The 14,908-nt window shown below is 51.6% G+C and overlaps 1 protein-coding gene across 6 annotated transcripts in view; it reads left to right on the top strand.

Annotated features, from left to right (window-relative positions):
* Window positions 1-14,483, top strand: part of ankfn1a (ankyrin repeat and fibronectin type III domain containing 1a) — a 74,163-nt gene extending 59,680 nt beyond the window's left edge. For 5 of the 6 annotated variants that reach the window (XM_076760162.1, XM_076760164.1, XM_076760161.1 and 2 more), the window contains 7 exons: window positions 2,091-2,247; window positions 2,452-2,620; window positions 3,031-3,197; window positions 7,290-7,512; window positions 7,612-7,804; window positions 7,988-8,839; window positions 10,645-14,483. In XM_076760162.1, coding sequence (XP_076616277.1) covers window positions 2,091-2,247; window positions 2,452-2,620; window positions 3,031-3,197; window positions 7,290-7,512; window positions 7,612-7,804; window positions 7,988-8,816 — 1,738 coding nt within the window. In that variant the 3' untranslated portion in view covers window positions 8,817-8,839; window positions 10,645-14,483. The remainder of the gene's footprint in view (window positions 1-2,090; window positions 2,248-2,451; window positions 2,621-3,030; window positions 3,198-7,289; window positions 7,513-7,611; window positions 7,805-7,987; window positions 8,840-10,644) is intronic. The other variant, XM_076760163.1, reaches the window with a different exon arrangement.
* The last annotated feature ends 425 nt before the right edge of the window (window positions 14,484-14,908 follow it).

Raw genomic sequence — 14,908 nt, 5'->3', positions numbered from 1 at the left:
AGCAGACGTCACACTGTGATGGAGACGAGGTGAAATAATAACAGATGAATCTTTGGTGTCTGATTCAGGAAGGAAACTAGAACTCACCTCATGGCTGCAGCTGCACGTTTTTTTAAAAATGAGCAGTGTGACGGTTCGGTGACGGTGAGCTTTGGTGTGGTTTGTGATCAGGTCGGGTGTGTACAAACAGCTGGATGATGGCAAGAACAGGTGTCATCACCTGTACATCTGAATGTTTCTGCCTCAGCCCAACAGAAAACCTCAAATGTGACCCAAAACCTGCAGAATTCAGTCCAAGAGGACGCTAATCTGCCAGTATTACATTACAATCACTGTACTGTGTGTGCGTGTGTGTGTGTGTGTGCGCGCGCTTTTCTGGATTTGTGTCTTTTGTGTCCGATCCAATCTGATTGGCTGTGAGCTCTGGGCAGGTAGGAGTATTTCTGCTCTTTAGCCTCCATCACAGGAATTTCTGGATGCTGAACAGCTTCACATTCCCACCTTGCAGAGATTGGAAAGTGTGAAGTGAGAAACTGTGTGTGTGTGTGTGTGTGTGTGTGTGTGTGTGTGTGTGTGTGTGTATGAGTGCGTGCGTGTGTTCTGCAGCGTCATTGGTCGGATCTGTGGATGACTTGAATCCGCCGAGCTGCAGCCTGGCAGTCGCGTAGTTTCTCGATCAGATTTGGAAACCTCCGGCTCCTGCGGCGCTGACTCAGCATCTGAGTCTGAGGGTCGCTGTTGTGTCATCGAGCCGCTCGTTGAACTATTTGTTTGTTTTTGGTCGGAGGTGATTACTCAGGTGAGGTGAGCACAGACAAGCTTTGTAACTCACACTGTTTGGATGCAGAGACTGAACAGAGATCCCACCTGTGGATCCACGTCTGTTCTTCAAGAACGTCTCAGGAACGTGAACTCTGTGTTCTGTGACGCGTGAAGAGATCAGAAGTCAGAAGAACAATCATCAAACTGTGAAGCTGAGTTTTAGCAGACGAGGACAGACGGGGGACAGACGAGGACAGGCGGGGGACAGACGAGGACAGACGGGGGACAGACGAGGACAGATGAGGGACAGAGGAGGACAGACACGGGACAGACGAGGATAGACGGGGGACAGAGGAGGACAGACAGGGACAGACGAGGACAGAGGAGGACAGAAAGGGGACAGAGGAGGACAGGCGGGGGACAGACGAGGACAGACGGGAGACAGACGAGGACAGACGGGGACAGACGAGGACAGACACGGGACAGACGAGGGACAGAGGGGGACAGACAGGGGACAGAGGAGGACAGACAGGGACAGACGAGGACAGAGGAGGACAGAAAGGGGACAGAGGAGGACAGGCGGGGGACAGACGGGGACAGACGAGGACAGACACGGGACAGACGAGGGACAGAGGGGGACAGACGAGGACAGAGGAGGACAGACAGGGGACAGACGGGGGACAGACGAGGACAGACGGGGGACAGAGGAGGACAGACGAGGACAGACAGGGGACAGACGGGGACAGAGGAGGACAGACAGGGGACAGAGGAGGACAGAGGAGGACAGACAGGGGACAGAGGAGGACAGAGGAGGACAGAAAGGGGACAGAGGAGGACAGACGAGGACAGACACGGGACAGACGAGGACAGACGAGGGACAGAGGGGGACAGATGAGGACAGACGGGGGACAGACGAGGACAGACGGGGGACAGACGAGGACAGACAGGGGACAGACAGGGGACAGACGGGGACAGACGAGGACAGAGGAGGACAGACAGGGGACAGAGGAGGACAGACAAGGACAGAGGAGGACGGACAGGGGACAGAGGAGGACAGACGGGGGACAGAGGAGGACAGACGAGGACGGACAAGGACAGACGGGGGACAGAGGAGGACAGACGGGAGACAGACGAGGACAGAGGGGGGACAGAGGAGGACAGACGAGGACAGACGGGGGACAGACGGGGGACGGGGAGGTGCCCTTGACGGTTCCTGCTGATTAACCGTCTTTAAGGCAGAGCCACATGCTGCAGCTCTTTGAACTGATCTGCAGTCTGTTCTCACGTTGGCTGTGTGTCCTGTGTCGATGTGTGTGTGTTGCGTTCAGGGAGGAGTGGGACTGGATCCAGACGTTGGCGGCGGCCGGAGAGAAGGAGAGCGAGGAGGCGGGGCCCAGGCCAGAAAGCCACGCCCCTTTGCTGTACTACGAGTTGCAGACTGGGATCAAGTCTCTGCTGAAACACCTGAACCTACCTCTGCACCAGGTGACGCAGCGCACGTCAGAGATGACGAGCAGGTCAAACAGGCTCATGTTAAAATCAGGATTTTCCCTCTGAGGTTTGGTGGGAGTCAGTTTGAAGTCTGTTTGTTTATTCATCTGGTTTCATCATCATCATCATCATCTTCAGTGATTATCTGAAAGCCTGAGGATGTTATTTAAGTGTTTTTCTTCATCCCACGTGTCGCAGGCTCGTCACTTCCGTCTCTACAGTCAGGAGGTGGTCGAGCTCGGCCACGGCGTCTCCTTCCTGCTGCTGCTGCCGGCGGCCGACAACGTTTGCTCCGCCCCCGGACAGTCCAACCCCTACACGCCTCTGTCAGGGTTCCTCCACCTCCCTCTGCAGATGTTCGAGCTCGGTAACAACGCTCACACTCAAACACACACACGCACGCACACACACACACACATACACACACTCACTCACTCACACACACACAGAAAGTACTGCGTCTGTACACTCTGACCTCCTCAGCAGCTGCCGGATCAAACTGTTGGACGCGACTCTCTGAACAGGAGACCGAAGCCTCTTTTCACTGGTCGTCACTCAGACTTTCTGTCCAGCGTTGTTGCTTCCTGCTGGAGGAAGACACACAGTGATCACAGTGGACGAGATGTTCTGTCCTCCAGAGAAACGTGCAGATAAGATGGAGAAGAAGAGCCAGACTCCCTTTACGCTGCTGTCACAAACTGAAGTACAGAATGCTTAAATGGTTCTGCTTTGACCTGTTTTAATAGTAGCCGTCCGACCGTCTCTTTCTGTTTTCAGTGCACTTCTGCACCTACAAAGAGAAGTTCATCAGCCTGTACTGCCGTCTGTCCTCCGTCCTGGACCTGGACGCTCTCATTACCCAGCAGGCCCTGCGAGAAGCCATCACCGACAGCGAGGTGGCCACAGCGAAGCAGAGGCACCAGCTCATCCTGGACTACATCCAGGTGAGAATCCCCCAGTAGCACATCATCTCAGGTACTGGTCTGATCCAGAGTCCAGGTTTCAGTCAGGGGACAGTCAGGGGACAGTCAGGGGACAGTTAGAGGACAGTCAGGGGACAGTCAGGGGACAGAGGACAGTCAGAGGACAGTCAGGGGACAGTCAGGGGACAGAGGACAGTCAGGGGACAGAGTCACCAGAGCCCCGTTTGCACTCAGAGCAGTGGGCGAGGGCGTCTCTGTGCTCAAACGCTGCGTTGACGGCACAGTGTTCCACCTCATGTTGCTGTTTTTGTGGTCGACAGGAAGACGCCGTCCACAGAGGAGGAACAACTGGACGGTCGGGTCCAAGTTCCTTCAGAATCAGAAATGGTGTTAGTTGTGAAGATAGAACAAAGTTGTCTTTTCTTCAAACTTCATTGGATCATTAAATATAAACTAATGATGTCACTGGTTTGGTCGCGACCCAAAATGCGACCCGGCGGGAAAGTCTGACGCTCCAGTGAAGGCTGGAGTCGATCAGAGCGTCCAGCAGGCGTCGCCGTGGAGCCTGAAACAGAAAGTCAAACAGGAAATAACGTCATAAACGTCACAGTGGACTTCTGGCTGGTCAGAAACATTAAGAGACGTGAATATTTATCCGGAGCACACCTTCAGTTTCTGTCCGTCAGTCCGACACCTGACGGTCCGGCTCCCTGGACAATGAACCTCAGTCACGTTGGCGGCCTTTGCTCTGGCGCCGCCTTCGGAACAAACCTGTCGCGCCTGCACATGGAGGTTGTGATGAACGCTGCAGCCTGCAGGGGGCGTGAGAGGAGTCAGCTGCTTCTCACCTGCAGCGTTTTCCATCAGCGCCTGTCGAACAGGTAACAGGTGTGTCACCACAGCAACCCCCTGATCCTCCCTGTCAAGGACAGATCAGATCAGATCAGAACAGGTCAGATCAGCTGTTCCATGTAATCGTTCCATTCAGATCCAGTGAGAAGTGACAGCGAGGACCAGTTTCATAATCTGCTGTGGTGGTGAGACGTGCAGGACTGAAGAGTCTTCAGCTGAGGGGCGACTGGACAAAGTTTGGAAGCTGCACTGGGACCAGTTTCCAGCCTGAAGTCGCTCCGTGTGGTTTCAGCTCCTGTACGGATTGATGACGTCAGCCCGGACCTCGTAAATGAAAGCAGACAGTAATCAGACGAGGGCCCGTCGGCCCCTCGAAGACGACCTTTTCATTAATCTCATTTTTAATATCATTTTATTTCATATCCGCTTTCCTTTCCCCGAAAAAGAACAGAAAAAATGAGGCGCTGTGAAAACAAATGAGTCGTTAATCCAATTTGAGACGTTTATTGATGCAGTAAAGTGTAACTGCTGGGAGTATTAGCTGTTAAACAGCTTGTTTTTCTACAGTGAGAGAAGTCGTGAAGCGGCCGCTCGCCGCTCGCCGCCACCAGGCCAGAAGTATGAAAGCAAAGCGGTCTGAGATTTCTCTCTGTGAAGAGCCCACCGCCGCTGTTAATGGAGCCCGACCACGAAACCACAAGGGTGCTCTCCAATCACAGCGCTGCCAGAGGGGCGTGTGCGTGTGTGTGTGCGTGTGTGTGCGTGTGTGTGCGTGTGTGTGTGTGTGTGTGTGTGTGTGCGTGCGTGTGCGTGTGTGTGTGTGTGTGTAACCATCTGTCTAGCTCTCTGTCTGCGATTTTAGAGCTCGGAAAAAAGAGGCCCCCCAACCACAAATTGCTCAGAGAGGGAATGTCAGGGGAAAAAATAATACCAATCAGAGCACGTGTGTGTGTGTGTGTGTGTGTGTGTGTCATGGAAGACAGTAAAATGTTGATGTGGAGGGCAGAGTGTGAAAAGCGCCTCGTCCTTCAGCGCCAACATGTGGATCTCTATGCTTCTGAGGACCCTCGCTGTCACGTTCAGCTCCACCTAAAAACTCGTCTGAGGACCAAACAAACATCTGACCTTCAAAAAAATATTTTATCCTACAGAAACATCTTCACTTTTCCTTCACAGGCTCAAAAACTTAAAGGGTCTCCCCACAAAAACTTGTGTGTCCCAAAAATGTTTAATTACTCGAATTGAAAAAAAGTCCTCACAAAGATAGAACACACACACACACACACACACACACACACACACACACACACACACACAGAGTAAGCTAAGCTGGGAGGTCCTGACAGCGTCTGTGTGTGTGTGTGTGTGTGTGTCTGCAGTGAAAGTGGGTTAGCGTGAAGATGACGTGATGCGTCTAATTGGACGGCTTGTTTAGACTCACCATATGTTGATGGAGGAAAGTCTCAGACGGCTGCAGGATCGTCTGGAGGCTTGTCTTCTTCGGTGGTGTCATCTGAAAACATGGCAGACGTGTCATCAGAGCGGACTGACAGCTGATTGGTGTCCCGTCAGGTTTCTGCTTAACGCTCTGTTCTGTCGTCTGTTGCTGAGAGGTTCGTCTGTGGACGCCTCCTTTAAGTCCAGTTAGTCCAGTTAGTCCAGTTCATCCTGAGGGGACTGGCGCTGAGAGCTGCTGTCGGCCCTGAGCGTCCTCACGGCTCGTCCTGGTGGACACGCTTCAGTCTGAGGGAGGACGAGCTCTGGCTTCAGCAGGTCCTCCACCTTCTCAGCTCCTCATCCTCGTTCGTCTCCTCATCAGGTCACGGTGCAGCGCCTCCACCTTTAAGGACAAGCGTGTCAGATTAGTGTGGTTACCTGTTTTCACACCTTCACGCTAAGGCTAGCCTTGAAGCTAACAGTCACGTTATCTACCAATCTGCTGCTTATTGATGAGTCGATCATTTCGTCGATAAAGAAAATGTGGAAAATGTTCATCACCATCAACCTGAAGTGACGTCTCCAACCGTCCGTCCAGAAGACAAAGACTCTTCAGGGACACTGAAGGAAGCAGCAAAAAGGACTGAATCATTAATTGAAATTCATATATTATGTACAGTGTGAGTGAAAAGATGCATTCAAACACTGTGTGTGTGTGTGTGTGTGTGTGTGTGTGTGTGTGTGTGTGTGTGTGTGTGCACGCGCATCACACACAACCACCAAACTAAAGTTTAGAGATGATGTGTGGACAGAATGGACGACGTCAACGTGAGGACGCTGAAGTGAGATGTTGGTAAACAGACGGAGACTTCAGCGTCCCTCTGTGGGACGAACAGGAATGTCCTCCATGTTTTTCCCCGACAGACTCGCTCTGCCATCGCAGCCTCCGAATTCTTTCCAGCCGAGTCATCGCTGCTGTCAGCCTCCCGCTGTGTGTGTGTGTGTGTGTGTGTGTGTGTGTGTGTGTGTGTGTGTGTGTGGCTCTCCTGCTTTCTGTCTGTCAGTTGGCTAATTGCTGCTTAACATTTTGTCACACTTCATTCTCTTCAAAGACAGACAGACAGACAGACAGACACACACACACACACACACACACACTTCATGAAACCTTTGACTCATTTAGAAAATATAAAATATAACAGCAAACAAAAGTTGACAAACTTCAGACATTAAATTTATTCAGAGGAAACAAGTGCTGCTGCGTCCTCACTAACAACAACAACAACAACAACAACAACAACAACAACAACAACACCTTTGACGGCTCACCCACTCTGCGCCTCTCACCTGGAGCCGGTCACGGTGGCGGCAGGTTGAACACGGTGTTCCAGATGCTCCTCCTGGAGGATCCGGAGGGGCCAGATGAGACATTTTGATGCTGGACGCCTTCAGAAGCTGGATTACTGGCTCTGATGAGCTGTAACATTAGCCGCCGTCAGTCCAGCTCGCTAATGGTGGGAGACAGTAATCAGGTGTCATCATATTAACCGTTAATCAATGAGTGAAACCTGAGCAAAGCTTATTTTATCTGACCCAAAACCAGAAACCCTCACAGTGGAATCAGTGATTCTCAGTTGATCAATAATCAGCGTCGATTGATTACTAACAGTTTCAGCTCTGCTGTAAGCAGCACTGACGTAGAGGAGAGCGTCATCGGCGTAGAAGCAGACGTTCGAATGATTCACATGTCAATGAAACTGAAGACAGAATCAACCAAACACGTAACGTAAGCTTCGGCCGCCGTGTTCGTTTGTCCTCCTGCAGCAGCTGGACGAGATGCGTCGTGATCTCCGCTGGATCACCGACGCCCTGCAGTACGCTCGCTACAAGCAGCCTCGCGGCGGTGTACCGATCACCTGCCTGGTGGACGCCAACGCGCCGGAGAGCGACTCCGGCCAGCAGAAGACCGACTCCACGTCCTCGACCATGGACTACCTGCCCACACCTTCCCCCTCACCTGAACTCCGCAGAAGGAAAGCCATCAGCGGTCAGTCGACACTCAGGAGCTTCAGTGTAGATTTAAAGGTTTTTCTAAAAAACACGTTAAAGAAACATTAAAACTGACCCTGAATCTCTCTGCTGTCAGACTCTCTGCTTGGCTCAGATGAAGACGGGTCCTCGGAGGTTTTCCTGCCGACGGACAGCGACTACGACTCCAGCGACGCCCTGAGCCCCCGCGAGCTGGACCTGCTCTACTCTCCGCCCCAGGATCTGTCCCAGCAGGCCGTGCACTCGCTGGGCGGCAGTGCCCCGGACGTGCTGCAGATCCACGAGCTCAGGTCTGTACGTCGGTTCGTTCACAGCGGCTTTACTGACCATGAATCTGAACTCCTCTCAGACTCTTTGTCGTATCCGTAATGAAAACAACGTGTCTGACGTCAGCTCTTAAATGTCCTCGCTGTGTCCATTAGGGTTCTCCTGGTGTCTAACGAGTCCTGTCTTGGTTTCATCCTGTCTCTCAGGTACAGCGTCTGTCCACCCAAAGACCTCCCCCTGTCCCCGGTGCTGAAGGATCCCACATCTAAAGACGCTCCTCTCTCCTCACCCCTCCTCCCTCACTCCCCCTCTCTATCCAAAGACTTCCCTCTCTCTCCCTCTGGTCTGCCTCGCTCTCCCTCCCTCTCCAGGACCCTCCCCACCTCTCCGTCTGTCCCCCTGTCCCCCAGATTCTCCAAAGACCTGCCTCTGTCCCTCCCCCTGTCCCCAGCACTGTCCGACACCACCAAGACTCTGGAGGGCCTCTCCCTTTCCAACAGCCACCAGGAGGGCGTCGCACCCCTGAGGGCCCTCGCCAACCCCCCTGCCAAACGCAAACTTCTGTCCAGGAGCCATCGGGGCCAGTACTTCAGCGGGCCCCAGCGCTGGCTCAGAGGTCACAGCGGGGAGAGTCACACCGGATCTTTATCTGAGGGGGTCTACACCAAGCAGCTTGACCCAGACTTGCCTCTGCCGGGGGACCTGCCCTCCCTCCAGGGCACCACCTACGTGAGCCACGCCTCCTGCGTCCTGGAGAGCCGGAAGGGCCGACACCGGGAGCCGAGGCCCCACGTCCGCCGGATCTTTGTGGAGCCCTGCAAGGAGCTGTCGCCGGGCCACGAGAGGAGGGGCTGGGAGGAGGAGCAGGGGGGAGGGGTGGCGAAGCAGGTGAAGGCCGCAGGCGTGTCGGTGGTCGTGGCACAGGTGGAGTCCGGAGGGGAGGAAGAGGAGCCAGAGGGAGCCTCCACCCAGGACGTAGACTCAGACGACCAAACAAATGCCCAGGTGTCAGAGATACTCAGCAGCACGCTGTAGGAGGGCAGCTGAGGAGGCAGCAGGTCAGTCTGAGTGTTTACAGCTGCACCAGAGACGTTTTACAAACGAGACAGAGACGCAGAGAGACACAGAGAGAAACAGAGAGACGCAGTGAGACACAGAGAGACGTAGTGAGACACAGAGAGACACAATGAGAAACAGAGAGACGCAGTGAGACACAGAGAGACGTAGTGAGACACAGAGAGACACAATGAGACACAGAGAGACGCAGTGAGACACAGTGAGACGTAGTGAGACACAGAGAGACACAATGAGACACAGAGAGACGCAGTGAGACACAGTGAGACGTAGTGAGACACAGAGATACACAATGAGACACAGAGAGACGCAGTGAGACACAGAGAGACGCAGAGAGACACAATGAGAAACAGAGAGACGCAGTGAGAGACAGTGAGACGTAGTGAGACACAGAGAGACACAATGAGACACAGAGAGACGCAGTGAGACACAGTGAGACGTAGTGAGACACACAGAGACACAATGAGACACAGAGAGACGCAGTGAGACACAGTGAGACGTAGTGAGACACACAGAGACACAATGAGACACAGAGAGACGCAGTGAGACACAGTGAGACGTAGTGAGACACAGAGATACACAATGAGACACAGAGAGACGCAGTGAGACACAGAGAGACGCAGAGAGACACAATGAGAAACAGAGAGACGCAGTGAGAGACAGTGAGACGTAGTGAGACACAGAGAGACGCAGTGAGACACAGAGAGACACAATGAGACACAGAGAGACACAATGAGACACAGAGAGACGCAGTGAGACACAGAGAGACGCAGTGAGAGACAGTGAGACGTAGTGAGACACAATGAGACACACTCAGACTCAGTGGGACACAGAGAGACACAGTGAGACGCAATGAGACACAGAGAGACGCAGTGAGACGCAATGAGACACAGAGAGACACAGAGAGAAACAGAGAGACGCAGTGAGACACAGTGAGACGTAGTGAGACACAGAGAGACACAATGAGACACAGAGAGACGCAGTGAGACACAGTGAGACGTAGTGAGACACAGAGAGACACAATGAGACACAGAGAGACGCAGTGAGACACAGTGAGACGTAGTGAGACACAGAGATACACAATGAGACACAGAGAGACGCAGTGAGACACAGTGAGACGTAGTGAGACACAGAGAGACACAATGAGACACAGAGAGACGCAGTGAGACACAGTGAGACACAGAGATACACAATGAGACACAGAGAGACACAGAGAGACACAATGAGACACAGAGAGACACAATGAGACACAGAGAGACGCAGTGAGACACAGAGAGACGCAGTGAGAGACAGTGAGACGTAGTGAGACACAATGAGACACACTCAGACTCAGTGGGACACAGAGAGACACAGTGAGACGCAATGAGACACAGAGAGACGCAGTGAGACGCAATGAGATACAGAGAGACACAGAGAGAAACAGAGAGATGCAGTGAGACACAGTGAGACGTAGTGAGACACAGAGAGACACAATGAGACACAGAGAGACGCAGAGAGACACAAGGAGACACAGAGAGATGCAGTGAGAGACACAGAGAGACACAGAGAGACACAATGAGACACAGAGAGACGCAGTGAGAGACAGTGAGACGTAGTGAGACACAATGAGACACACTCAGACTCAGTGGGACACAGAGAGACACAGTGAGACGCAATGAGACACAGAGAGACGCAGTGAGACACACTAAGACTCAGTGAGAGCTGGAGCTTAGACTGGGGTCAAAGGTCAAGGGTCAAACCTGGACGTCAGCTCACGTCTCTGCCCTCTGTCCTCTGTCTGTCTCCACAGTGACGACTGGCCAGCCGTCCTCAGACCCTGCAGATTGTAAAGAAACTAAAGTTGCTGGTTCAACTCCGCCACGCCTCAGAGCCCATGGCCTCGACTGTTACACAAACAATCAATGCAACAACAAAGCGAGCGCTGCTTCTCCGACAGGAACTTTGCACACTTCGACCGTCCGTCAACCAAAACCGGGCGCTTTGATGTTTGCGTGTCATCACGAAGCCAAACGTCTGTCACAGCTCTCGATCTCTGAAACTGTCGGAAAGTCTCCTGCAGATGTTTTCTTGTTGTGTTCGCGGCCCGTCCTCAGAGCATGGATTCTCCTCTACTTGAAGTGAATGTACAGTTCAGTCCGTCTGTGGTCTCCTGTGACGACGGACTCCCGTCCTCAGCCGATGTCCCTTTGAGCCGCCCGGCTCTCAGTGTGTTCGAATCAACCTGTGGTCAGTTTGAAGATCTGTGCGAGCGTCACACCGGTGACCCGCCTCGTCCCTCGCTCAGACCACGAGAAACCTTACACAGGAAGTATTTGTCTAGTCTTGATTGAAGCTCTTTGCTCTGAGATGTTGACGAATAGTCCGAGCTGTATTTTGTTGGCATGAAGTAGTTTGTTTGTTTGTTTGTAGCTGTGGTTTTTTTCTGGACCGAAGCTCCGTGTCCAGCTCGTGCCTCCTCCTGGTTCAGCATGACGGGGTCGGGGGTCGGGGGTCGGGGGTCGGGGGGTCCGGGTCGGACTCTCTGACGTGTTTGTGTTGCGCTGTCGTGTTGACTTTCCACCCAGTTTGTCTGCTGGTGTTTTCTCTTCTGTTGTGTTTTCTTTGATAGGAGAAACGACGTGAAGCTCCGACTCGCCGGGTTCTTCACGTATGCACCGTATTCTAAACGTGTGTTTTTAATGTTTGCACAGCAATTATGGAATAAAAGCTAATTGAATATATTGGTGCAGTTGGGCATTAACTGTGGCAGCTTCTATCGTCAGTGACTGTACAAAGGTCCTTTTCTGTCCTCTCAGTGTCGACGGCGAACGCCTTTGAAGTCTTCATGTACAGGTTTTGTTCTCGTTTGAATGTGTAGCAGATACTGCAGTACTCTCCAGAGGTTCAGCTCTACGGCCCGACGTGCACTGACCACACGACACAGGAAGTCCTCTAAAGCACACGGGTTCAGCAGCCGCCTCGTTCTGTGGCGCTTCAGCCGGACATCAGTACATTTCATTGTTTTCTTTTTGGTTTATGAGAGTTAAAGGATTGATATCGAAATGGTTTCTAGACCTTAAAGGTTCAGTCTGGAGGACGTCTGATGATTTAAGATTCACTGAAGTTTTCATTGGTGTAAGAATGGAGTCTTTATCTCCACAGAGGGAGCAGATCCTCGTCCCCAGTCCACCGTGTCGCACCGCCATGTTTCTACAGGAGCCCGGAGCGGACAAACCAAACACTGGCTCTAGAGAGACTTCCAGGTTTTTGGTGTCTTCGGTGTCCACTGTCACCTCAGGACACAGAGGCTGAGTCTGTTTCAGTCTGCAGTCTCACCACTAGATGCCACTAAATCCTGCACACTGGTCCTTTAAGTACGAAGCTAAAGCCAGGAGGGATTAGCCTAGCTTAGCATAAAGACTGAAAGTAGGGGGAAGCAGCTAGCTTAACATGCTGTATCTTTACTCTGCAAAGGTAAACACAACCTGCATCCAGTCTTCATGCTAAGCTAAGCTAAGCTAAGCTTTGTAAACTCCGTACTCGACAGAGAGACGTGACGCTGTCCTCCATCTGAACACGTCGAGCTCAGAAAGAAAACAAATTAGCTCATTTTCCAAGATACCAAACTAGTCGTTTAATGACGTTCAAACTGAACTTCTGTTTACGACGACTTCAGTTTTATCGTACGATAACGTCGATCTCAAGTCAGAAACGAGCGGCGCCACGAGCCGTCGGGCTGCAAACAAACCGAGCGCCGATCCAGATGGAAACAGGCAGCTCACCTGGTGGACGGCACACCTGAGCACTGAGGCGGTGCAGCATCGTCAGGGCTGTCCCAGCTCAACGTCACATTCGGGTCATGAACTCAACATGTTGAGCGCGCGGCCGATTTATTTCCATTGATTAAAATGTGTAAAGACAAACGACTGACGTGAACCGAACAATCTGTGATGAAGCAGGACCGTTTGTCTAAAACCTGACGTTCATCAAAACCTCACTGAAACTAAAGTTCTTCTTTAATCTGGAGCAGCGAGACGAAGGCTTTTATTCTGAAAGGGCCGTGAAGGAAGGTCCAGTCTGTTCAGCTGAGAGGCTCAGAGCGTCACATGACCCTCGCTGTCATGGCGGAAAGACTCTTCACGCGTGTCCTCATGTCTGTCTTCACGTGTCTTCTCGTCTGTCCTCACGTCCATCCTCACGTGTATCTTTACGTTTGTCTTCATGTCTGTCTTCACGTGTCTTTATGTCCATCTTCACGTGTCCTCATGTCCGTCTTCACGTGTCTTCACGTCTGTCCTCACGTCCATCCTCACGTGTATCTTTACGTTTGTCTTCATGTCTGTCTTCACATGTCTTTATGTCCATCTTCACGTGTCCTCATGTCCGTCTTCACGTGTCTTCATGTCTGTCTTCACGTTTGTCCTCACGTCCATCCTCACGTGTGTCTTTACGTTTGTCTTCATGTCTGTCCTCATGTCTGTCTTCACATGTGTCTTTATGTCCATCTTAATGTCCATCCTCATGTCCGTCTTTACGTCTTTCCTCACGTGTCTTCACGTCCGTCTTCACGTCCATCTTAATGTCCATCCTTACATCCGTCCTCATGTCTGTCTTCACGTCCGTCCTCACGTCCGTCTTCACATCCATCTTAATGTCCATCCTTAAGTCTGTCCTCACGTCCGTCTTCACGTCCATCTTAATGTCCATCCTTATGTCCGTCCTCATGTCTGTCTTCACGTCCGTCCTGACATCCGTCTTCACGTCCATCTTAATGTCCATCCTTACGTCCGTCCTCACGTCCATCTTAATGTCCATCCTTACGTTCGTCCTCACATCTGTCTTCACGTCCATCCTCACGTCCATCTTCACGTCCATCTTAATGTCCATCCTTACGTCCGTCCTCATGTCTGTCTTCACGTCCGTCTTCACGTCCATCTTAATGTCCATCCTTACGTCTGTCCTCATGTCTGTCTTCACGTCCGTCCTCACATCCGTCTTCACATCCATCTTAATGTCCATCCTTAAGTCTGTCCTCACGTCTGTCTTCACGTCCATCTTAATGTCCATCCTTACGTCCGTCCTCATGTCTGTCTTCACGTCCGTCCTGACGTCCGTCTTCACGTCCATCTTAATGTCCATCCTTACGTCCGTCCTCACGTCCATCTTAATGTCCATCCTTACGTTCGTCCTCACATCTGTCTTCACGTCCGTCCTCACGTCCATCTTCACGTCCATCTTAATGTCCATCCTTACGTCCGTCCTCATGTCTGTCTTCACGTCCATCCTCACGTCCGTCTTCACGTCCATCTTAGTGTCCATCCTTACGTCTGTCCTCACGTCTGTCTTCACGTCCGTCCTCACGTCCCTCAGCCTCCTGGCCGTCACGTCGTCCTCCAGGATTCTGTCTCTGTTCAAACTCAAACGAGCTTCTTTCTGTATATTTTTGCATCTTTGATCTTGAACGAATCATGAACCAGTTTGACTTCTGACTTTATTTATTTGCAGCAAAGAGACGATTGGTGTTTTTTGTAGAAATGGTTTCTGGTGTTTTCATGCATTTTGACATTTTGCGACCTCTGAACTCACATGAATGGATGTATTTTAACGGCTGAAATAAACATTGTCTCATGTGGATGTTGTGCACTTAAACCCGAGTTTGTCTTTAATGTTGCTGTGAGACGACGGCTGCAGGTACGAAGTCACCTGATCACCTGATCACCTGACCCTTTGATCCAAAGAGCACATTAACGTCATCAATACTACAAAACGCACTGCAGCTAAAAACCTGCAGTCAATGATGGCGGCGCTCATCAGCTAACTCAAGTACATCTACACAACTACTGCAATTAAACACAAGCTGAGGTATTTGTACTGGAGTATTTTCTCCTCATCACTTTGCACTGAATCTTTTTACGACATTAATCAAACGGCTTCAGTTACTTCAGATTTTTACACACGAGCACATGAAGAGTTTATAGCATCTGATGGTTTGTCTCAAACGTACAGTCCAGCTGAGACCATCAGTCCATCTGTCCATCAGTCCATCAGTCCATCAGTGTATTGACAGAAACTGA

The sequence above is a fragment of the Chaetodon auriga genome, chromosome 20 (genome assembly GCF_051107435.1).
Source record: "Chaetodon auriga isolate fChaAug3 chromosome 20, fChaAug3.hap1, whole genome shotgun sequence".
In the NCBI taxonomy this organism is placed as follows: Eukaryota; Metazoa; Chordata; class Actinopteri; order Chaetodontiformes; family Chaetodontidae; genus Chaetodon; species Chaetodon auriga.
This window is presented reverse-complemented; position numbering and strand designations above follow the sequence as displayed.